Below are 26,612 nucleotides of genomic sequence, written 5' to 3'. Positions count from 1 at the left end.
TTTCAATTGAGCATGAACAAATCACCATTTTTCTCAATTTGTTCACATATTGCATAAACCCAAACACATATTTACCACCTTGACCTTTATAAGGCTCTCATTTAGTATGCTACTACACATTAAACTTCATAAGACCTGTTGGGGCAAGTGAAATCAAAATCAAAATTGAACCATATTCGATGACCGGCACCTGCACCAGTGGAGCACTAATAGCACTGTCTAAGCGTGTTCATTGCCAGAGCAGCTGTCTGGCTTCTGTGCTAGTGGTCCGTAAATAGCACCATTTGAGTGCAATCGTTACCAGCGTCGCCTTCTAGCACTTGTGCTGGTGGCACGTTAGAAAATCATTCGAGCGAGGTCGTTGCCAGTGCCGCTGGACTGGCTCCCGTGCAGGTGGCGTGTAAAAAACACCTTTTTGAGCGAGGCCATTGCCAGTACCGTGTGACTGGCCCTCGTGCTGGTGGCACGTAAAAGCACCCACTACACTCGGAGTGGTTGGTGTTAGGAAGGGCATCCAACTGTAGAAACTCTGGAGCAGCCTTCTGGCTTGCCAGTCCTCAGTCAATTCGTCCAACCCATGCTAGCATGGAAAGCGGATGTTAAACAATGATGAACGATGAATTAAAGATGCATTCTACATGGTTTTATGACCCCACAGTAGCAGCTCAGTTCCTCTTCTAGTTAGGGAATATTCTAGAAAGGAGTCTCTGAGATTCTTGAAGGACTCTTTCTGAGTTCATAATCTGTGGAGGTATTTTACTTAATTATATATTTTTCTTTGAAACTTTTAAATGACCATTTTCTTCTATAGCATCCAAAACATACAAGCAATATTGGACAGGGAGCATGACTGGTTGAATAATGTGTTTCCACACATGCAACTGAGAGGACAGCATTTCCTATCTAGACATTGGCATCATGTGTTCTTGTCAAAGACATTCAACTATCAGAGAACCAAATCTATTTATAAATAAATATTAGAGTTAGAACAATTTATTACTGCTAAAATTCATAAATGTTTAATTATACTAAGGTGCAGGCATGGCTCTGTTGATAGGGAGTTTGTTGTGTAATTATGTGGTTTTTGGGTTTTGGTTCACTGTAAGGCACCCTGGGTAGGTGTCTTGTACTATAGCCTCATGCTTATCAGTGAATATCTTGAGTGGAATTGGTGTAAAGAAACTGTTTTGAAGCCGGTCATGCACACACACGTTTACATATGTATGATTTTCCATGTCAGCAAAATGGTGGTATGTATAAAACTATAAACAATATGTCCTGTACATTTGCATCATTTGTGGACAAGCAGAATATATATATGTGTATATATATATATATATATATATATATATATATATATATATATTCCTTATTTTCAAAAAGAACAAGGTGTGGCAACTGCCTCAAGTTTTTGTTCAGTCAATGTCAACATGAAAAAGTGGATGCAGAAAAATGGTGAATACTGTGGGTATAGCTTGGAGAATATGACCTGGTAAGCTGCCATCTTGACAAATTTCATTTTGTTTTTTTACTTAAATTTTTCAGACGATGAAACAGATGTGTCTCAAAAATGGGCACGACCACCTTTACCTTCCATTATTGATCCTGCAAAAGATTCAGTTGTTTTTCAACAAATTAGTGTTGATTACTATATTGGTAAGTTGTGAGGCTTTTTATAGATTTTTGTGTCACACAAAAGCACCTAATACACTCTGTAAAGTAGTTGGTGTAAGGAAGGGCATCTAGTTGTGGAAACCATGCCAAAGTAGACAATAAAGCCTGGTGCAGCTCGCTGGTTTGCCAGCTTCTCTGAAACCATCCAGCCCATGCCAGCATGTAAGAAGAATGTTAAATGTTGATGATGAAATGCTAGTGGTAGACTGTATTTGTGTGGCAGGGGAAGACAACGGAAGTGTTTATCTTATACAAGAGAGTTATGCCATGTGGGCAGTATCTGATGATTCTGCAAGGACACCAGACGTGTTATAAAACAATGTTTGACATTTTCTCAGTACATGACTCTAATAGTAGCTCATAAAAACATATATTGTGTTATTATACAAGTGAGTGGAGTGCTACAGTTGGTAGGATGTATCTTTGTTGGGGGTCTGTTGTAAAATGGAAGAGTGTTGTATGAGGCAAGTTGAAGACATTCACACCAAAGGAAGATCAGGGAAGACTTGGAAGAAATGGTGAGGTTAGATCACAGGAGACAGGACCTCTTTCTTAAAATGATGGAAGAATGACTGTATATTCAGTTGCAGATTGGTTTTATTTATGCAAAGATGGACCAGTGGATATTAAAATGATAGTGTTGGTGCAGGCTAAATACCTTGTATTTTAGTTATATAGGCACAGTCATGGCTGTGTAATTAACAGAGTTTTATTTGTAACCATTTGGTTTGGGTTGCATTGCACTTGTGTGCCACCTTGGGGAAGTGTCTTTTCCTACAGTCTCAGGCTGAATAGTGCTTTGTGAGTGGAATTTGTAGGCAGAAACTGTATGGAAGCCCATTGTGACTGTTGACATATGAGCTTGATGGTCAAAAAAGTCTTTTGTGGGAAAGTGTGCACGAATTCAACATGTATACAAGAAATAACCCAGACATCAATTGTATTTAGTTCTTGCGGATGAGGCTGTGAGGAAATGTTGAATTTGAATTTAGGAACTTTATTGTTTCAAACTAATGCAAGAAACTAAGATAAAAACCATAAAACTTGAGCAAAGTCATGTATTTACTGAAGCAGATATATATCTGTTTGTGTGTTTACATGTCACATCTTTGCCTGGCATCTTCCAAACCTTCTGAACGATGATGTTGTTTAAATACCCTGTAAATATAACATCCTGTAGCTCTGTGGTTTCATAAATCTGTGTTAAAAAAAAGAAATCCTTTGTTTGAAAATCAGTGAAACTTGACAACAGGAAGGACGTCTAGTTGTAAATCAGTGCCTCAATAAATCTCCATTCAACCCATACCTGCATGGAAAAATGGATTTAAAATTAATGAACCCGTTGCATTTTGAGTTAAAATCCTGACATTGGAAATTTTACATTCCTTCCTTCTTGATTTAAGAAAATACAATGCATTGAATTTATTCACCCCCTCCCCCTTCTTACAAATTTGTAGCTCTATGTCTATCTCAGAAATTGTTGAATGAGTGGTGGCTTGGCAGAATTATTAGAGCATTAGACAAAATGTTGTCTCTGCTCATTATCTATAAGATTTTGATTTATTGTTGTATGTATTTGTAGCACAGTAACTGTTGGTTTTGTGATATTCTTTCATGTCTTTGTTTACTTGCAGGTGCACCAATGCAGGGAATGCCTGGATCCAGTATTGGGCCTGTACCTATCATCAGGATGTTTGGGATTACCATGGAAGGGAACAGTGTGCTTGCCCATATCCATGGGTTTGCTGCATATTTCTATGTCCCTGCCCAATCTGGTTTCAAAAAAGAACACTGTCAACAGTTCAAGGTGAGAGATACCTAATACTCATATTTATAAATACATATATTGTCATAGCTGTGTGCGTGTGTGTGTGTGTGTATAAGCACATGATGCATAAACACACACACAAGTATGGGAGCAGGCATAACTGTGCAGTTAAGGAGGTGGAATGGTTTCAGTCCCATTGCATGACACTTTGATGGTTTTCTACCATAGCAGTGTATTGACTAATCATTTGTTGGCAGAATTCAAGTGATAGAAATTGGAACAAGCTGTGTGTATGTATGTATGTATGTATGTTATTAAGAAAGCCACAAGTCTTGTGAAATACAGACTGTATTTCACAAAAGAGTTGTGGTTTTTCTTTATAACATTATCTTTACTCTCTGAGCTGATCAAGTGTGATTTTAGTTGTTGAAGCCTTATCACATAATTATAAATAAATGTTTATGTGCGCACGCACACACACACACACACACACACACACACTCTCTCTCTCTCTCTCTCTCTCTAACCACTGAGCCATGCACCTTCACATACACACACATATACACACACATGCACGTGATGGGCTTCTTTCAGTTTCTGTCTACCAAATTCACTCAAGGTTTTAGTCGGCTCTAGGCTATAGTAGAAAACACTTGCCCATGGTTCCACGCAGGGTGACTGAACCTGGAACCATGTGGTTGGGAAACAAGTTTCTTACCATACAGCCTCACCTATATACATATACTTACATACATGTGGAGGTGTATAATTTAGTGGTTAGGCTGTTGCACTTGTGATTGTAAAAGATTGTGGCTTTGATTTCTAGTCCGAGTGATGCATTGTGTTCATGAGCAAAACACTCCATTCCACGTTATTCCAGTTCATTCAGTTGGCAAGAACGAGTGATCCTGTAATGGACTGGCAACTGGTCCAGTAGGGAATATACACACCACAGAATCTGGGAAACTGGCCTCATAAGCCTATGGCTTGGGAAGGATCTTTGATCCCGTTTTGACCTACATACACCTGTGTGTATATTATGCCTGTGTGTGGTGCATTTTTCACTTTACATTGTCAAAGGATGTAAACAACATTGTAAGCTAATACTCTCCAAAGTTCACTGAGTTACAGATTCTTGTGCTTGAGGTCAACAATTCAGTGAAACACAGATTGGTCTCAAGGAAACATCAAACCAATGGCACTATTCTTGAGGTTCTTATAATATAAGATAACTGACTAAAATAACTAAGCATTCATATATTTGACGTGGTTGTTATCTTTGGTAAGAGAGAGAGAGAGAGAGTGCAATTAAGTGAGAGAAAGAGAAACAATGAATTTGGTTACTGTAAGGTGTGACAAAAAAGCCCCCCCCCCATATTTTATGTTGACATTGGTAAGGCATATGTGCAATTACGCAGTTGGTAATGGTGTCTTCTTGTAGCTAATGTTTTACTGTTTTTTTTTTATTATCATCACTTAGTGCCCAGCATCGCCTTTCTGGCACTTGTGCCCGTGGCATGTGTAAGGACTTTCGAGCGAGATCGTTGCCAGTGCCCCTGGACTGGCTCTTGTGCGGGTGGCACATAAAATACACCATTTGAGCATGGCCGTTGCCAGTATCACCTGACTGGCCTTCGTGCCGGTGGCACGTAAAAGTACCCACTACACTCTCTGAGTGGTTGGCGTTAGGAAGGGCATCCAGCTGTAGAAACTCTGCCAAATCAGATTGGAGCCTGGTGTAGCCATCTGGTTTCACCAGTCCTCAGTCAAATCGTCCAACCCATGCTAGCATGGAAAGCGGACGTTAAATGACGAACATCATAGTTTGGACCAGTATATACCATGTATTCCAAGAATGGTGAATGTAGGAGACTTTTCTTTTCACACATCTTGTATATGTGAAAACGTGGGAGAACCAAATGAAATTGCATCTTATTTTCTCTTTTGTTTATTTTTTTTTGTATAGAATGCATTGAATAAAGCTGTAATGAAAGACCTCAGATCAAACCGAGAAGATATAAAAGAGGCTGTTCTTGGTGTTGAATATACAACGAAAGAGAGTAAGTATCTCTTTTGATATCTGTGCTCTGGTTAGTTTTAGTATTTGTTTAGATTGATCTATGATCATTATCCTTTTCTATGCTGGCATGGGTTGGTTTCACAGGAGCTGGTCAATCAGAGGGCTGCACCAGGCTCCAATTGTTTGTTTCAGCATAGTTTCTACAGCTAGATTCCCTTCCTAATGCTAACCACTTTTCAGAGTGGCACCAGCATGGGTGCTGTATATGTGGCACTGGCACCTGTTTTTTGGAAGGAACCAGTACAGGTGCATTTTACATGATACCGACTTGGCTACTTTTTGCATGGCACCAACAAGGTTTAATAATGGCAGTTATTTCTTTGGGTCTAATATTATAGATTTTATTTATCCTTTTACTAGTTTCAGTCATTGGGCTGTGCCCATGATAGGGCATCGCCTTCAAGTGCTTTAATTGAGCATATTGATGCTGAGTGTTTATTAGAGTCTGATACTTGTTTTATTGATATCTGTTAGTCAAATTGACAGCTTTACATAGAAAGGGGTGCAGTATACCACCAGTTTTTAGATCAGTGTATGCATAAACACTGATACACTCACTCACACATTGTTTGTGTATATATATATATATATATATACAGGGTGGGACAAAATTAGTGCCCCAACTTGAGTTTTTGAAAAAAAAAAATATATGAAATGTAATGGAAATGAAAAGAATTAACATATAATACACCCACAAATTTTACACGAAACATGAAGAGAATATCAATTTGACAAGTCATTCAAAGTGATGACCGATTGTTGTTATGCACGCCTTGTAACACCTGGCCAAACTGGCGAATGCATTTCGACATTTGTTCGGAAAGTTGATTGAGACATACAGTCACTTGTTGTTCCAATTGGTTCAAATTATGGATTGTTCCCTTGTAGATTTGATCTCTGAGGTATCCCTAGAGAAAACAGTCACACACAGTTAAATCTGGAGACCTTGCTGGATATTCACAAAAGCTGCTGCGATGTTCAATCCAATGATTTCATAGATGCTGATCGAGGAAATTTCTTACACATTTCTCATAATGAGGAGGTGCTTCATCTTGCACAAAGATTTTGGAATGACGGTATCGAAAATACGGCCAAATCATGTTTTCACAGAATACCAGGTAACGATCACCATTCATCGTCTTGTTGAATATGGAATGCACACATTCCTGAAGACGATGTCGCTGCACAAATGAGAAGAGAAGGTGAATTGACATGCTTTTCCCAAATCACTTCAGGGTCATCTTCTGAATAATAGAAGCAGTTATGGCGGTTGATGTGACTGGAAACATGGAAGGTTGCTTCATCAGAGAAAATGAGTCGATCAAAAAATCTGGAACCTCTGGCTTCTGCCAACATTCTCTCACAAAATTCGACACGTCGAATAATGAATGACATATAGATATAGTCAGTGACATATAGAAATAATAATAGCATGCATCGAGAAACTACAGAACTAATAGACACATAATTGGGACACACAAAGTTGGAGCACTAATTTTGACTCACCCTGTTTATGTGTATATATATATATATGTATATATATATATATATATATATACATATATACATATATATATATATATAGTATATGTGTGTATATTTATTATGTGTATGCATATATCTATACATCTACTTGAATGTATATAATCCTATATATATATATATACATATATATATATATATATATATATGTATATTGTGTATGTGTATATGTGTCTATAAATTATGTGCCTCTCTCTATCTGTCCACCCATCCACTCACCTCTTAACATTGCTATGCTGTTAAGACAACCTTGTTTTCAGGCATTAGGTGGAGGTTTCAAATTCTGCTCACATCAGATTGCCACCTTTTTTATTTTATTGCTGTAGAATATGAATTAAAAGGGATTCATTATTATTTCTTATTTGTTTTTTTTGTTTTTTTTTACCTTCCTAATTTAATTTTTTTGCTATAAATATTTATTATTCCATCTATTTTGATGTTTAGGTATATATGGTTTCCATGACAATAGAAAGGAGCCTTTTCTGAAAATTACTGTGGCTCTGCCTCGTCTCATTGCCCCTGCTAAAAGACTTTTGGAACAAGGCTTTCAGTGTCTAGATTATGCCTGTCATGGTTTCCAAACCTATGAAAGTAACATTGACTTTGAAATCAGGTGAGGAAAAAAAATCATCAGTTTCATTGTAGATGTTTTTTGTTTTTTTTTATTTTCAGTATTTTTTTGTACTGGTTTCAGTCAATGGACTGGCCATACTGGGGCACAGCCTTGAATTATTTCATTTAATGATATTAACCCCGCTACTTAATTATTGAAACCTTTTTTTTTGTATATCAGTATATTATAGATGCATTTAGTTTAAAATTTAGCTAAATAGTTCCATTAAATTTTTATAAAAATTTTAACTTCTAATATTTGCATTATCGTTCATGTAAAGTATACCCTGACATCTCTCCACTATTTTCTCTCCTTTTCCAATCAAAGTAACCATGTATCTCCTCTACTGCTAGACCCCTGTTTCTGTCCCTCTCTTGTACTCTTGTAAACTTAACCTACCCACTCACCCTATCCAATTCTCTGTAACTTGAAGGTGTACCTTGACACGTCTTCACCACCTCTTTCTCTCTCTTCTCTCTTTTCCAATATGTAGCTATGTATCTCCTCTGTAGCAAGTTACCTGTTTCTATTCTCCTATTATACAAGAGCCTCTCTGCGCAAAATCACCTCCCTCAATACTACCTGCCCACCACACAGCTGAGCAGTCTCATCTTGTGAGTTACTTGGTGACCTCACTCGTGCTGGTGACATGTAATAAGCATCCTGTACACCATAAAGTGGTCAGTACTAAGAAGGGCATCAAGCTGTAGAAACCCTGCCAAAATAGATATGGAAGCTAAGTGCTTGCAGTCTTCTGGTTTGTCGGCCCCTCTCAAACTGTCCAGTCTATGCCAGCATAGAAAATGGATGTTAAACAATGATGATGATGGGCTTGAAAACAGTTAAATGTTGTTGACAGGAAAAGCATTCAACTATAACCTATCCCATCATGGGAAAACATGTAAAATGAAATGAAAATGTAATAAAAACAAATATTTTGATGAGGTTTCATATTAAATATGAACACTTTATTATGGATATGGCAGTTTGGCATTAAAATTTTAATATAACAAAATTGTAAAATTGATATGATTCTCATAAGAACAAAGCACATGAATTAAACCTTATTTTGTTTTATTTAAAAAAAATGTCTTTATATGCAACAGAAGAAATACTAGATAAAAATAACCATCTGTGTAAATACACCGAAAAACAAACTTGCTTTCAACGTACTTATTTTATGTTACACAGGTGGCAATTAAAAATTTCTGTTCATTATAAATAATTATTTCTAATTAAGGCAAGCTATTTTTAAGAGGAAGAAGTTACTTGATCACAATGACCCCATTTCTTGATGGATACTTTATTTTATCAATCCCAGATGGATGAAAGACAAAATTGACGTGGAATTTGAACTTGGAATTTTGTCTGATGCTTTAATAATTCTGCCAATATATTTTCTCTCCTTTTCCAATCAAAGTAACCATGTATCTCCTCTACTGCTAGACCCCTGTTTCTGTCCCTCTCTTGTACTCTTGTAAACTTAACCTACCCACTCACCCTATCCAATTCTCTGTAACTTGAAGGTGTACCTTGACACGTCTTCACCACCTCTTTCTCTCTCTTCTCTCTTTTCCAATATGTAGCTATGTATCTCCTCTGTAGCAAGTTACCTGTTTCTATTCTCCTATTATACAAGAGCCTCTCTGTGCAAAATCACCTCCCTCAATACTACCTGCCCACCACACAGCTGAGCAGTCTCATCTTGTGAGTTACTTGGTGACCTCACTCGTGCTGGTGACATGTAATAAGCATCCTGTACACCATAAAGTGGTCAGTACTAAGAAGGGCATCAAGCTGTAGAAACCCTGCCAAAATAGATATGGAAGCTAAGTGCTTGCAGTCTTCTGGTTTGTCGGCCCCTCTCAAACTGTCCAGTCTATGCCAGCATAGAAAATGGATGTTAAACAATGATGATGATGGGCTTGAAAACAGTTAAATGTTGTTGACAGGAAAAGCATTCAACTATAACCTATCCCATCATGGGAAAACATGTAAAATGAAATGAAAATGTAATAAAAACAAATATTTTGATGAGGTTTCATATTAAATATGAACACTTTATTATGGATATGGCAGTTTGGCATTAAAATTTTAATATAACAAAATTGTAAAATTGATATGATTCTCATAAGAACAAAGCACATGAATTAAACCTTATTTTGTTTTATTTAAAAAAAATGTCTTTATATGCAACAGAAGAAATACTAGATAAAAATAACCATCTGTGTAAATACACCGAAAAACAAACTTGCTTTCAACGTACTTATTTTATGTTACACAGGTGGCAATTAAAAATTTCTGTTCATTATAAATAATTATTTCTAATTAAGGCAAGCTATTTTTAAGAGGAAGAAGTTACTTGATCACAATGACCCCATTTCTTGATGGATACTTTATTTTATCAATCCCAGATGGATGAAAGACAAAATTGACGTGGAATTTGAACTTGGAATTTTGTCTGATGCTTTAATAATTCTGCCAATATATTGCCCTAATTTTGGCACAAGGCCAGCAGTTGTTAAAGGAGGACATTAGTCGATTTCATTGACCCCAGTGTTCAACTGTTTCTTATTTCATCAATCCCAGAGGGATGAAAGACAAAATTGGCCTCAGCAGAAGAAACACTAAGGCATTTTAGCCAATGATCTACTGATTCTGCCAGCTGGCCACCTTTCATTGCCTTAATAATTCTTTCTATGTTAGGCACAAGGTCTGAAATTTTTGGCAGGCGGGAGCAAATTGATTCTATTGACTGGTACTTATTTTATCAATCTGGAAAGGATGAAATGCAAAGTCAACATCAGCAGAATTTGAACTCAGAACATTAAGAGCCAGCAGAAATACTACTAAGCAATTTATCCGGTGTCCTAATGATTCTGCCATTTTAATGCCTTTCATTGTCCCAATAATAATATAACTTAATGAATTACTTTCTTTCATAGATTTATGGTTGATAAAGGTGTTGTTGGCTGTAATTGGATTGAGTTGCCCAAGGGAAAATATCAAATCCGTTCCAAGAATAGCCAAAGTCCAAACACTCCTGGTAATCCTGCCATAAAATCTCATTGCCAGTTAGAGGTAGACATATCTTGGGAGGATTTTATTTCTTACCCAGCAGAAGGAGAATGGTCAAAAGTGGCTCCGTTCAGAATCCTCAGCTTTGACATAGAATGTGCCGGAAGGAAAGGTATTTATTACAAATTGGCTCTGTTTTATCTTATTGTTCCTGTTTTATTTATTTATTTTTCCATAAAAGGTCATTATTTGCTTTTGTTTCTTGTTTTTTTTTTTGTGATTTGCTCGATTGGTTTGAGGCAAGTTCAGATGACCTCTTGTGGGTCTTAAATTTTTATTTTGTGAAAGGATTTATGTCCTGTATTGATTGCCTAAGGCATGGCCTTATCCTGAAGTCGTTAACTACTAGTCTGTCTTGGGGTACATTCTTCACCTGGGAAGGTTTTGGCATTTATAAGCAGCCATCTTTCCCATTTCCTGGCGAGGATGTCAATTTGGCTAGTGTGTCTACCAGATCAGTAGGTGACTAGGTGACTGGCAGTTTTCCTGAAGTTAGTATTGCAAACCATAAGATCATTTGCATCACAGCAGCCTGGTTCCTTCCTCATTGAGGGAACCAAAATCATAGTCTCCATGTACGCCATGGAAGCCCCCTGCATGTTGTCCAACATGTCCATTGAAGTCACCAGCCACAAGGAGAAGGTCCCTGTCATTCGTCAATGAGGTAGTCAGCAAGAGGGTGTCATAAAATCGGTCTTTCTGTCCATCAGGTAGCCCCTCGCTGACGGGCATAGGCCGAGATAATGGTTGCTAACCGATGGTGAAGGACTATCTAATCGTATTCTGTCGCAGACTCTGACTAACTCGATTACCTTATCAACCCATTTCCCTGCCCAGAAAATCTTATACTTATGTTTGCCTTTGAGGAACCTAGCGGAACCTGCTCTCCACCTTACTTCTTAGATGCAGCACAAATCTACACGTCTCCATTCAAGCATCTCAACAATCTCACCAGACCTACTTTTCAGTGTGCCAATCCTGAGAGTGTGGGAGGTGTGGGCCCCATGAGACCCTGGGATGGGGAACAGCAGCATCATGTACCTGAAAAGAAAGCTTACATTTGGCAGAATTCATATACAAACAATAGCCTTCAACCTGCATACACTACACCATCATTTTTATGCGCTACATGATCACTACCTTACATAGGAGATAAACTCTAAGTAGAGGTGGGGATGGCATTAAGCCTTTATCGAAACAGAGAGAGAGAGAGAGAGAGAGAGAGAGAGAGAGAGAGAGACCAGAATTAGGCTGGTCAAGGACAGAACACGAGGGAGAAAAATATTCTTTTGAGATTTTGGGTAACATAATTTAATCAAACAGCAAATGCTGATGACATATATATGTATGTATATACCATCCAATCTATACCAGCATGGAAGATGGATATTAAATAATAATGATGTTATATATCATCATAATAATAGTGTCCACTTTAAAATCATAGATTTGGTAGACTTTCATTATTGTAGACTTGGCTCTACAATAATCCTGTTGTTTAACCTTCGGTCAGCCCTGTTTATGTAAACCCTTGATGGAAATGCATTCCAGCCATGACCATCCATGTTTTTTTAAGGATATCTAAGGACTACATTATGTAAAATATCTTTGTTTATGATTGTTCATGTTGATCCTCTGTATGTTAGATTGACTGACCAGAGATACTGTGTGCCTCCCCAAAGACCTCCTGCAACTAATGCAGGACTGAGATGGATGGTGTATGCAGGTTAAAAATGTCTGAGAAAGCTTGGATGATGATGATGTTGATCATGATTACTGTGATGCTGCTGATGCTGGTCTTGCTGACAGTAACCATAGCAACATGACAATGGTGATTATGGCAATCATATTGATTATGACTTTGATGTTGATGATGATATTAACAATGGCCATGGCAACTTGGCAATGGTGATAGTGATGATTGTTGTTGTTGTGGTGGTGATGGTGAAAGTAGAGGTAATTGCTGTAATGGTAATAGTGGTGACAGTGATGTTGCTGATAACGGTGATGATGATGATGATGTTGTTGATGAAGATGACGTTTCTAATGAAGATGTCAGTAGTGATATTCTGTAAAGTGGTCAGCTGTAAAAACCCAGCCAAATCAGACAGTGAAGCCTGGTGCAGCCTTCTACCTAGCCAGCTCCTGTCAAACTGTCCAACCCATGCCAGCATAGAAAATGGACATAAAATAATGACAGCAACGATGATGATGACTAAAGGTAACACACCACTCAATTCCCTTCTCCTGTTTTATCTTTTTGTCTTTGTTGTTTGCCAGGTATATTTCCAGAAGCTGATAAGGACCCTGTCATCCAGATAGCCAACATGGTAGTGAGGCAAGGCAAGTCGGAACCCTTTATACGCAACGTCTACACGCTGAAGAAGTGTGCACCAGTGATAGGGGCCCAGGTTCTGTCTTATGATTCAGAAAAGGAGTTGCTCAAAGTAAGTACCCTTCACTTAGTGCTGTTGTTACACATACAGCTTTGTCATATATGTTGGAGGGAATTTCTTCCCCTCCCCTCACTGTAATTAGGGAGGGATCTCAAGTATATTTAACATGAGCAAGAGAGCAAATAGCAAGATGAGTTTGTAAATATGCAACCCCTTGTGCGACTATATTCCTCATCAAAATATACAGGTGCAGGCATGGCTGTGTGGTAAGAAGTTTGCTTCCCAACCACATGGTTCTGGGTTCAGTTCCACTGCATGCCACCTTGAGAAAGCGTCTTCTACTATAGCCTCAGTCTAACTAAAGCCTTGTAAGTGGATTTGGTTGACAGAAACTGAAAGAAGCCTGTTGTATATATTTATGTATGTATGTATGTATGTATATATATATATATATATATATATATATATATATATATATATATATATATGTAATAATTAGCTTACAAAATTGCATGAATTCTTCTGACAAACTCTTCACTTTAGTTCTGTCCACATTTGCTTGATGATATTTAAGTCTGGGATTTGAGCTGGCCAATCTTTCAATACGGTAACACCTTCATCAGCCAGACTCTGTTGTGTTGCACACGATTTGTGGCATGGAGCTCTGTCATGCTGAAAAATTTCACCTTCACCCGAGTCTGATATCAAATTGTCCTTCAGCAACTGGTTGTATTTGGTACTATTCAAGTTATTGTCAATTTTAACCAACTTTCTTGAACCATCACTTTTTATGTATCCCCAAAGCGTCAGACTCTTACTCCCAAACTTCACTGTTTTTGTTGTGTAACATGGGTTGTTTTGCTTTCCTAGAGACCTTGTGTCAAATTCTCACTTATTAGAAACTTGAAATGAACATTATGTAATAAATTTCCATTATAGACATTTTTCTGTTTTAGAACACTGTATCTTGATTGGTTTATGTGAGGTGGCCGAAAACTTTTGCACAGCCATTTTTGGTGGTCGTCTTGCATCTTTCCCTCTCATTCAGAACCCCTACTACAAAATATAATGATTAGGTATGGAAATGACTCCAATGAGGCCAATATTTCATCTGTAAAAAACACAATGCGAAACATCCACTTATACGTTGGCAATTAGTAGAAATTTACAATAGTTTGAAGTGGCTGAAGACTTTTGCATGGTACTGTATATTTAAAGAGACAAAAATATGCCTGGCCATAGTGAATATTATCTTGCTTGGAAATAAGTGAGGGTTGGCAATAGGAAAGACATTCAGCCATAGGATATCTGCCTCAATAAAATCCATCCACTCCATGCCAGTATAGAAAAGTGGACGTTAAAATGATGATGGTAATGATACTTTGGATGTGCTTATTCACCCTTATGTTTTGTAACTCTTTTCATGTTTACTTTTCTCATTTATTGTTTTATTCTGTGTACTGTTCGGACTTTCTTTACTTCATACATATATCTACTTTTTGTCTCCTGTTTTAAAACCTTCTTTGAAGAGTTGTAGTGTCATATTTTTTGAGGTGATGTATAGGGATGTTCTTTAAGATGTTCTTTCAAGTCTCTTTAATTATGTTATTTTTGTGCTTTCCTTTCAGAATTGGTCCAGTTTCATTCGTTCTGTCGATCCAGACATCGTAACAGGTTATAACATTCAGAACTTTGACTTCCCATATCTTATCAATCGAGCAAAGCATCTAGATGTGACAAACTTTCCATTCCTCGGACGGATCCGTAACCAAAGGTCTGTGATAAAAGAATCAACAATACAAAGCAAACAGATGGGAAAGCGAGAGAACAAAATCATTAACATTGAAGGACGAGTTATGTTTGACTTGTTACAGGTTGGTTATTTATTTTTTTCTTTTTATGCACTCAAGCATGGCTGTGGGTACAGGCTTGGATGTATGGTTAAGAAGAGATCAATAGAATAAATAACAGGCTTAAAAAGAAAGAAAAGTACCGAGGTCAATTCAATCGACTAAGATTCTTCAAGGCATTGCCCCAGCATGGCCACAGTCTAATGACTGAAACAAGTAAAAAATAAAAGATATTTCAGTTGACTTTGAGTATATTTTCTGAGTAGTAGAAGTATTTTCTGAGTTGAGCTGTGTTAGGCGTTGTTAATAACATTTGTTTATCTCTGTGTTTGTAGGTGTTGCTGCGAGACTACAAACTGCGATCGTACACATTGAATGCAGTGTCATTCCACTTCCTGCAGGAACAGAAGGAAGATGTTCAGCACTCCATCATCACAGATTTACAGGTTTGTAGCAAGTTGTACATCTACCTGTCTTTCTCTACATATCTTTCTCAAACTATCTTCCTTTCACAATCCATCTCTCTCTCTCTCTCATTCTCATTCTTCTCTATTCTTAATTGTAGAATGGCACAGAACAAACCCGACGCCGTCTGGCAATCTACTGCCTCAAAGATGCCATTCTACCCTTAAGGCTGCTAGAGAAGTTGATGTGTGTCATAAACTATATGGAAATGGCCAGAGTAACAGGTGTTCCCTTGCCCTACCTTCTCTCTAGGGGGCAGCAAATCAAAGTTATTTCTCAGCTACTGCGGAAGGTAAGAGCTATGCACCCTTCTTTTTACAATATTTTCAGTGTTTCATTATAGTTTTCATGTTTGTTATCTCTCTTTTATTGGTTTGAATCATTGGTCTGCAACCATTCTTATTTTCTTATTGCCCACAAGGGGCTAAACATAGAGGGGGACAAACAAGGACAGACACAGGGATTAAGTCGATTACATCGACCCCAGTACATAACTGGTACTTAATTTATCGACCCCGAAAGGATGAAAGGCAAAGTAAACCTCGGCGGAATTTGAACTCAGAACGTAACGGTAGACGAAATATCGCTAAGCATTACGCCCGGTGCGCTAACGATTCTGCCAGCTCGCTGCCGTTTGGCGAATGGTCTGCAACCATTCTGGATCACTATGAGGTGGTATCAAAAAGTTTCGGGACTAGTTATGTAGTGCGCCAACAAATGACAGCACACATTTTTCTGTGCACTGAGAGCTATTAGTGCCCTTCATGAGGTAGAGTGCTGGGTGACATTGCTGTGTTTATTTGCAAGTTGTGAAATTTGTGTTTTTGTGATCACATGTTTGCTGTAGTTTGCAATTTTGTCAAGGACAGGCACAAAGAGCCAGCGTGAAATTTTGTGTTAAACTTAGGAAGTCTGCTACAGAGACACTGAGCATGTTTCAGCAAGCTTACAGTGATGAGGCAATGTTTCAAGTGGCATGGGTGCTTCAAAAGCAGAAGAATGTCCCCGGAAAACGGTGAGTGATCTGGAAGACCGGTTATGAGCGTGACCGCCAGAAATGTGATATTGTGCATTGAGAGTTTGTCCCCCAGCGCCAACCATCAATCAAGAGTTCTCTTGTGATGTTTTGAAGCATTTGAAGGGGCTACATTCGGAAAAAGTGACTGGATCTGTAGAGTGTGAAGAATTGGAATCTTCACTACGACAGTGCACCCTATCATTGAGTTCTCACTTTTGAGTTTCTTGCCACAAACAACATGGTAACGCTTCTGCACCTATTTGCATTCCGAGCTCAAATCCTGAGGTCGTCTTTGCCCTTTTATCCATCTGGTGTTGTTAAAAATAAATTCTGGTCAAGTACAGGTGTGGATGTGATCAACTTAACTCCTCCTCCTAATATTACTGGCTTTGTACCTATAGAAAGGATTATTATTGTTATTATTAAGGTAGCAATTGTTACTATGCCAGACAAAACACTTAGCAGCACTTTGCCTGTCTTTACATTTAACTCAGATTCCATTGAGGTCAACTTTGTCTTTCATCTTTACCAGGTTGATAAAATGAGTACCATCATATACTGGGAGTGGGGGGTGGGGTCAATATAATTGAGTAGACTCCTTCCCCACCAAATTTCAGGCCCTGTGCCTATTGTAGAAAGGATTATTATTATTATTATTATTATCATATATATATATATATATATATATATATATATATATATATATATATATATATCATCATCATCATCATCATCGTTTAACGTCCGCTTTCCATGCTAGCATGGGTTGGACGATTTGACTGAGGACTGGTGAAACCAGATGGCAACACCAGGCTCCATATATATATATATATATATATATATATATATCTATATCAAGGTGGCAAACTGGCTGATTCATTAGCATGCTGGACAAAATGCTTAGTAACATTTTCTCTGTCTTTACATTGTGAGTTCAAATTTCACTGAGGTCGACTTGTACCTTTCACCCTTTCATGGTTGATAAAATAAGTACCAAGTGTCAATGTAATCAATTAACCCCTTACCCCCAAATTTCAGGCTTTGTGTCTTTAGTAGAAAGCATTATTATTATTATTGAAAATGTCCTGTTTATGTAATCCATTGTTTTGGTTCACAGTGTAGAGAACAAGACTTGTTGTTACCTGTACAGAAAATGACAACTGGTGATGAGTATGAAGGAGCTACTGTCATTGAACCTACCAAAGGGTGAGTTAGCATCATTAATTCATCCTTTGTCATGTCATGTCATGTCATGCTGCTGTGGTGATGTTGAAGTTATGTTGTGGATGTTCTGTGAAAAAATATGTTAGTGACAAATGATCTGTGGGGATAAATATTACCTCTCAGTATTAATACTGCTTCTGTTGCTAATATCATCATCATCATCATCATCATCGTTTAACGTCCACTTTCCATGCTAGCATGGGTTGGACGATTTGACTGAGGACTGGTGAAACCGGATGGCAACACCAGGCTCCAATCTAAATTTGGCAGAGTTTCTACAGCTGGATGCCCTTCCTAACGCCAACCACTCAGAGAGTATATATTTTAAGAAGATACATGAATGACTTTGCTTCACTGAGGAAGTTTAATAAGACTGAAACATCTCCTGAGTTGTCACTGTGTCTGACAAAGATCAGACTATTTTTATCCATCACCATATTGCTTAATTTTAATTTTAAATGATATATAATTTTTGGTTTTTAATTGTGTCCCTTCCCTGTTAGACACCTAGTCTTGATGTATTTAAGTTATTGTGTTTACTATGTTAAGTACTTACTATATCATTTGCTTTTGAGTGGCCCCTTTTCTCTCTTCTCTTGATTAATTTAACCCTTTTTAACCATATTTTAGAGGGTCTCAATGAGGGTACTGGGCATGTCAAAAGGGACATGAGGCTTTAGGGGGCTGTGAGTTAACATACTAAATTTTACCTATAGTAGTAATTATATTATACATGATAATGATTAGTAATGGTTATTAAAATAAAACGAGACCTTATCAGGCACAGGGAAGTCATTAAATTGTATAAATTGTGTAAATGTATAAATTTACAACTTTTGTTTTTGTTAATTTCTCCTCAGTTCAATGTTAAAAGCTTATACAATTCGTTTTTAGAGTAAAATTTATAAACTATCATCCATGTTAAGTCAGTTTAGTTGTGATACCACATTTGCAACTTAAGTGGGCACTAGGCATAACTACTTAAAAAAGCGGGGAAGATAGGCATAATAAATACTTAAAAGTGGGACACTTCAATAAAACGGTTCAGAACCACTGTCATATTTTTGTTGAAACACATTGGCTCTGATTCAGTTAATATTAAACTGATGTTTAGAACATAGATTAACATAGTATTTTAATGGAAGGTTTTAATTTAAAGGACTTACAAATAGGAGGCTTTTTATCATAGAATCAAAGGCAGTCTCAAATGAATTAGTACCAAAAAGGTTAAGTTATTATATTTGCCTTGTGAAGTATATCAGCACTTGCTTTATACTATTTTGTGGACAGAATTGTTACAGTCGAACTATGTTAGTGGTCAAGTTGTAGTTGTGCAACAAAAGTTTTGACACTTCAAGAAGTATATGCGAAACGAATTTAACATTTTCTGTGTGATTTTTATACCCTTTATTGTTTACTGTATCTTTGTTAAAATGTACTGGCTTTGTTGTAAGTAATTTTGAAATTTCATGAAGAATTTACTAAAATAACTCTGTTATTATTAAGCCGGGGCTTGGAACAAAGATTAATATGAAAGGTTTTAGTTTATATCACATTAACCCTCTAGCATTTAAACTGGTCATATCCAGCTGAAATATTGTACCTGCTTTATGTTCAAACTGGCCAGATCCAGCCTTTCACACCTACTCTACAATGTCAATGATATCTCAAAACAGTGAGATAATTCATGATTAATTCAAAGTAATATGAATAAATAAGCAATACATTTCACGTAGAAATCTGAGTACTAAAGAGTTAAAACAAGAAACCTGTATCATAGAACCAAGAGCAGACTTAGACAGGTTTGTATTGAAAGGGTTAACTCTTGTTTACCATATTTCTGCTTTTGTTTCAGTTAATTTTGAAATTTATGAAGAATTTACTAAGATATCTTTATCATTATGGAGCTGATGTTTGGAACGTAAATGAACATGAAGTTTTGATGGAAGGTTTTTAGATCAGTTTAAAACAAAAACAAAAAATTTGTATCATAAAATTAGGGTGGTCTCGCGCAGGTTGATATTAAAAGGGTTAAATGAACAATTGTATAAACCAATACATGTGCACATACATCATATGCATCTAAACATATTTATTTTGTTCATTGTGCATTGCAGTTACTACAGCTTTCCCATTGCTACCCTTGATTTCTCATCACTGTACCCATCCATCATGATTGCACACAACTTGTGTTATACCACATTGCTAAATCAGAACACAATAAAAAATTTGGGGTAAGTCTGTGTGTGTATTGTTTGGAATTATTATTATTATTATTATATATATGTATGTATGTATTGTTTTATAATATATATATGTGTGTGTGTATATTGTTTTATATATATATACTCTTTTACTCTTTTACTTGTTTCAGTCTTTTGACTGTGGCCATGCTGGAGCACCGCCTTTAGTCGAGCAAATCGACCCCAGGACTTATTCTTTGGAAACCTAGTACTTATTCTATCGGTCTCTTTTGCCGAACCGCTAAGTTACGGGGACATAAACACACCAGCATCGGTTGTCAAGCGATGTTGGGGGACAAACACAGACATACAAACACATACACACACACACATATATATATATATACATATATACGACAGGCTTCTTTCAGTTTCCGTCTACCAAATCCACTCACAAGGCTTTGGTCGGCCCGAGGCTATAGTAGAAGACACTTGCCCAAGATGCCACGCAGTGGGACTGAACCCGGGACCATGTGGTTGGTAAGCAAGCTACTTACCACACAGCCACTCCTACGCATATATATATATATATTATATATTTATGATGGTTGCCTCATCTTGTTAGAGGATAGCTATAACTTTTAGCCTGATTGTTCTGTTTTACCTCCTTGCATGTGTATGGATATGACTTATGCACCTTAGTTTCAAATTTCAGGAAAGTGGGTAAGTTGATTACATCTACTCCAGTGTTCAACTGGTATTTATTTTATTTACCCTGAAACAGATGAAAGGCAAAACTGACCTAGGTGGACAGATGAAGTGCTGCTAAGCATTTTGCTCGGTGTTTTAACGACTCTGCCAGCTCCCTGCACACATTGCCATGCATTCTTCACCATAAGACTTAGTAAACTACAAAATAGATCAAGAAATGAAATGATAGTGAAACAACTGTATGTCACTGGATTTTAGTGACAAATGCTTGTACAGTACTCTTTCCACACTCTTGGTCATCATAGAAGGTTCCAGTGACCAGCATTGCAAGATGGCTGTTACTATTTTGACTGCTAGTTTTATGCCAGAGTATCTTTCTCCTAGAATAGCAGCTTTCTCCATGACTTAGCCAAAAATAATGGGAGCTTTCTCTACCTCTTAAAAATCTGTGTTCTGATTGGGAATGATAGTACCTATCAGGGTCTCAAAGATAGGACCCTGACAAGTACTACCATTCAAGGAACAGACATGGTGGGTATGGTAGTTAACCCTTTAGCATTTTAACTGGCCATATCCAGTGGAAATATTCTGCCTGTTTTATGTTCAAACTGGTCAAATCTAGCCTCTCACACTTACCCTGTAATGTCATTCTAAAAGAAACAATCACATCATTGAAATCTTGAATACAAACTAATACATTATTAATTTTAAAATTGATAAGCATTACATTTGATAAAGTAATGGGTTAAAGGATGACTCCACACTACCCACAACTCCAGAACTCCTGAACTGGAGTCACACTACCTGATGCAGTTTAATGTCATACCCTAGACATTAAATATTTATAGTATATGGATTATAATGTAAAGTAAAGGATAAAAGGGTAGAGACACCCCCGCCTTCAGTCATGAATGACCATCAAATTGTACCTAGAATGTTACCCTCTGAGGCACATGTCTGGCAAAGTTGTTTATGGAAGACCAGCAGTTTCCTATGCATTACCAGCCTTCCCTCTCCATGCCATCAATATTATCCCAGGGAAAGTTAAAGGCTGATACAGAATGGTATCAGTGACATTGCAACTCAATTTTATAACTGAGTGAACTGGAACAACGTGAAATAAAGTGTCTTGCTCAAGAACACAACACACAGTCCGGTCCAAGAATCGAACTCACTACCTCATGATTGTGAGCTTGATGTTCTAACCACTGAGCCACGTGCCTTCACAGATTATAATGTACTACATATATATATGTTTTTATTTGTGACTCATTTTATATGTATTTGTGTTTTCAAGTCACATCTGTTATTAGCAGTTATGTAAACCAGTACTACTTGTTTCATGGTTGGGTTGTCAGCGAGTAAACTGGCAGAATCACTCTAGGCTCTCACCCTAGTGTGTGGAGGGTGGATGGACACCCAGACAGGACAAAAAAACAAGGTTGGATGTACTCAGCAAGGAGATGAGTGATCCAGTGCTGTATTAAAGCCTTTGAGTGAAGGATTGCAGATTCTCTTAGCAACTCCTGTATCTGTTTCTCTCTCAAATATATTGTGCTTCTATAGGTTCAAGGACTAATAGTGGCCTGCATCTGTTCTGGTTAGGTTTATCATCATCTCCACTTTTGCATTTGGAAATGACAACTATTTGCCATTACTTTGTGTGTGTGTGCATGCGCATGCCCACATGTATGTGCATGTGTGTGTATGCCTGCATGTGTGTGTGTGTGTGTGTGTGTGGTATGTCATATACCTTTGTTGCAAGCATTTGGGTCAGGTTTGTGGTTTGAGTGTCCTCAACCCACAAAGGCTACCTCCCTGCCAACTTCATTCTCTTCCACCAGTCTTGTAAAAGGTTCTTGGACACTGCAATCTTGCTTGACTAAAAAAATTAAAAAAGGGGTATTTCATCAGATGATGCTTCAAAGGAAAATCAGGCACTTTAAACCAATAGAGTTGTCATCATCTCCATGCAGTAAATATTATTAGCAAAGCATTAAGAAAATATTGTTTCATTAGATTCTGCTAACCTGAAAGAAATAACAATAATGTTATGCAACCCATTATGATGCATTGATTCACAATTCTTCTAACTCTTTTTGTTTTACAGTTTGACATCAGATCAATACATCAAGACACCCTCTGGAAACCTATTTGTGAAGTCCACTTTAAGAAAAGGGTTGTTGCCTGAGATTTTAAATGATCTTCTCTCTGCCCGAAAACGGTTAGTTTTGATGCTGTCTATCGCTACTATCTTTTGCTCCCCAACTCAGTATATTTATGTTAATTTTTGTTTATGGCTGTGGAGTTAAGATGTTCCTTCACAGCCACATGGTTTTAGGTTCGATTCTACTACAAGACACCATAGACAAATGACTTCCACTGTAGCCACGTATTGGCAAATGCCTTGGGAATGAAATTTGGTTGATAGAAACAGAGAAAACTCAAGAAAGCTCATATATCTTTTATCTGTTTCAGTCATTTGACTGCGGCCATGCTGGGGCACCACCTTGAAGAACTTTTAGTTGAATGAATTGACCCCAGTACTTATTTGTACCTAGTCTGTCATCTGTTTGTGCTGAACCACTAAATCATGGGGCTGTAAACAAATCAACACTGGTTGTCAAGTGGTGGTGGAGGACAAATAGGCACAAAGACACACACCCATATACAACAAGCTTCTTTCAGTCTCTATCTAGCAAATCCACTCATGAGGCTTTGGTCAGCCCAAGGCTATAGTAGAAGACACTTGCCTAAGGTACCATGTAGTGGGACTGAACCTGAAACCATGTGGCTGAGAGAGTGTGAGTGTGTTTATAGTGATTTATCTTCGTTTTGACACTGTTCACTTTGTGGTGATTTATGTTCTTTATAATTATGATTATTATAATTCTTTATAATTATGATTATATGCTGATTATGTTCTTTATAAGCAAAAAGTCTGACAGCTCAGTAGTTCATGTGAAGACATAGAATAAACTACCTTACTTGAAAACCTGCCAGGGTTGGTATCAGGAAGTGCATTTGACCATGAAATACTGGAAAACGTGGTTCTTGGCGCCAACAGCTAATTTTCTGTCACCAGTACTATTGTGTCTGTGTGACTGAGAGGTCTAATTTTCAAATATCCTGGTCCACCTAGCTGTAAATAAGCTAAATAAGGTTCCATACAGTAAAAGCAATTTTTATCATTGGGAAGTTCGAGCACTACAAATGACAAATATTTTACGACAACACTGAGTGTTACTCCTGTCAGGATTGATATAGGTTGGCGAGTGGGGTGGGCTCTGTAAGGTTGACTTGCTCCAAAGGAAACTAGATCACTCTCCACAGAGGCACTACTTCTACCCAATAGAGTTATCGCCATGCAGTAAATGTTGTTAGCAAAACATTAAGAAAATACTGTTTCACTTCTCTTTTCCATTTTTTAAAATCTGTTTTTTTCTATTAGTGCCAAGGCTGATTTAAAGAAAGAAACAGATCCTTTGAAGAAAAGGGTTTTGGATGGTCGACAATTGGCCTTGAAGATCAGTGCCAATTCTGTATATGGTTTTACTGGTGCTCAAGTTGGCAAGCTTCCATGTCTTGAAATTTCACAGGTATAGAATGTCTTTAACTTGAATCTGAACTTTTTTTCATTTCACTTTAGAGACACCTTCATGTTTTTATCAATTCCCCTTATAAACTCCTTCATTTGGTTATAGCCTTCATCCTCTTACTGTTTTTATACGCCAGTTTGTGGAGGTCAGCTTTTCTCTCTCTCACTGTCTTTGTATTCCAGGTGATGATCCTAATAATGATGATGTGATTGTGTTGGGACACTCAGTCTCTGTTTCTGTCACAATTTTTAAATTCTTGTTTTCTTTATATTCTTTATTATTCTTAGTTTTAAAATAATAACCTTTATTTATCATGTGTGTGTGTATATATATATAAATATATATATATATATATATATATATATATATATATATTATTTTGTTTAAAAGAGTTCCAACACTGTCTGTTTTTTATGTTTTATTTATATTCCTGCAGAACCAATGTGGGGTATAGAATATGGAATATACAGTATATAATATAATATACAATATATAATATAAAATAAAATAAAATAAAAATGGATGGCACCATGAAAGAAAGTATTGAATGTAGATGAAATATTGAGTGTTCAATATAAAGGATCAAATATATAAATATATAAAGGCAACTTGAGTTTCAGGGCTATTTCCCTTCGTCATGGCCGGTATGACAGACTTTAACAGAACTCTTTTAAACAAAATAATATATTCCTCTATACACAATCATACAAAAAAACCACCTTTTTTGTATTTATTTTTACTTGCATATATATATATATATATATATATATATATATATATATCCTCTTCATCATCATCCGTCCATTTTTCCTCCTGACATAAGTAGGATGGTTTGACAAAATTCAGCGGGCTGCAAAGCTGCACTGAGCTCGGGTGTTACTTTGGCATGGTTTCTGCAGCTGGAAGCCCTCCTAATATGAACCACTTTACAATGTGTACTGAGTGCTTTTTTCTTGCTACCACCACTGGTGAGGTTGCCTAGTAAATTTAAATGACAGAAAAAGAATAGAAAAAAGAAAAAGGAAAAGGAAAAAAACTCTCTCTCACTCTCTCTCTCACTCTCTCTCTCTCTCTCTCTCACTCACTCACTCACTCTCTCTCACTCTCTCTCTCTCTCTCTCTCTCTATATATATATATATATATATATATATATATATATATATATATACACACACACACACACACATATATATACACACACACACATACATGCATACATACACACACATATATACACACGTATATGTGTGTGTATATGTATGGGTATATGTCTTTGTATATATATGTATGTGCATATATATCCTGCATTGCTTTTATTGCTATAACTGCCATTGTTAATTCTCCCTTACCTTTCAGAGTGTCACAGCCTTTGGACGTATGATGATTGAACTCACCAAACAATATGTAGAAGAAAAATACGATACTGAAAATGGCTATGAGCACAAAGCTAAGGTAGGTACAGAAGAAAAGGAAGGTTCCACTAATTTTCAATTTGTTTACTCCCTTTGGTATTAATTTTGAGAGTTCCTTCATGTTTCTGCTTATTTTCTATTTTATAACTTAATAATGTTAAATGGGTTTTTAATTGTTATACTTTTATATGTTATATATAGTAAATATTGTCTCTCTCTATGTATGTATAGGCACAGGAATGGCTGTATAGTTAAGAAGTACACTTTGCAATCATGTGACCTTAGATTCTCTTCCTTTGTGCATCACCTTGTACATGTGTTGGTCTTCTGCTGTTATCGTGAGCCAACCAATGTCTTATGATTGGAATTTATGGATGGAAACATCATGAAAGCCTGTCTTGTACATACACATGCACACTCACACTTACATATACAGCAGCCAAGCGAAGCCTGTTGAAATATGAAAAGTTCCTGGTTTGTAAAATTTGAAAAGCTAGTAAAAAGAAGGGCATCTATCTTTAATAATATACTGCCTGAAATAGGTACCTGTCTAACCTGTGCCAGCCTAGAAAAATGAATGTAAATCAAACACAGCATAACTCTAGCCCCCCCCCCCCACACACACTAAAAGATGCATTTAGAAGCAAATATGTATATTTTAGTACTGTATAGTGATGACGATGATGGGAATGATAATGGTAAGGGTGGTAATGAGACATTTTTCTTTTATTCTTTTACTTGTTTCAGTCATTTGACTGCGGCCATGCTGGAGCACCGCCTTTAGTCGAAAAAATCGACCCCAGGACTTATTCTTTGTAAGCCTAGTACTTATTCTATCGGTCTCTTTTTGCCGAACCGCTAAGTTACGGGGACGTAACCACAACAGCACCGGTTGTCAAGCGATGGTAGGGGGACAAACACAGACGCACAAACATACATATATATATACATATATACGGCGGGCTTCTTTCAGTTTCCGTCTACCAGATCCACTCACA

The 26,612-nt window shown here is 37.1% G+C and overlaps 1 protein-coding gene across 1 annotated transcript in view; it reads left to right on the top strand.

Annotated features, from left to right (window-relative positions):
• LOC106881377 (DNA polymerase delta catalytic subunit) overlaps positions 1-26,612 on the top strand; it is a 55,240-nt gene that overhangs the window by 11,395 nt on the left and 17,233 nt on the right. The window contains exons 4-17 of the mRNA XM_014931744.3: positions 1,546-1,656; positions 3,309-3,481; positions 5,409-5,502; positions 7,509-7,677; positions 10,623-10,867; positions 13,036-13,202; positions 14,780-15,025; positions 15,337-15,447; positions 15,567-15,758; positions 17,602-17,690; positions 19,826-19,942; positions 22,713-22,826; positions 24,054-24,201; positions 25,559-25,654. Coding sequence (XP_014787230.1) covers positions 1,546-1,656; positions 3,309-3,481; positions 5,409-5,502; positions 7,509-7,677; positions 10,623-10,867; positions 13,036-13,202; positions 14,780-15,025; positions 15,337-15,447; positions 15,567-15,758; positions 17,602-17,690; positions 19,826-19,942; positions 22,713-22,826; positions 24,054-24,201; positions 25,559-25,654 — 2,072 coding nt within the window. The remainder of the gene's footprint in view (positions 1-1,545; positions 1,657-3,308; positions 3,482-5,408; positions 5,503-7,508; positions 7,678-10,622; positions 10,868-13,035; positions 13,203-14,779; positions 15,026-15,336; positions 15,448-15,566; positions 15,759-17,601; positions 17,691-19,825; positions 19,943-22,712; positions 22,827-24,053; positions 24,202-25,558; positions 25,655-26,612) is intronic.

This window comes from Octopus bimaculoides, chromosome 11 (genome assembly GCF_046866305.1).
Source record: "Octopus bimaculoides isolate indiv1 chromosome 11, ASM4686630v1, whole genome shotgun sequence".
Taxonomy (NCBI): domain Eukaryota; kingdom Metazoa; phylum Mollusca; class Cephalopoda; order Octopoda; family Octopodidae; genus Octopus; species Octopus bimaculoides.
Note: the sequence above shows the minus strand (reverse complement) of the source record. Positions and strands in the feature narration are given on the sequence as shown.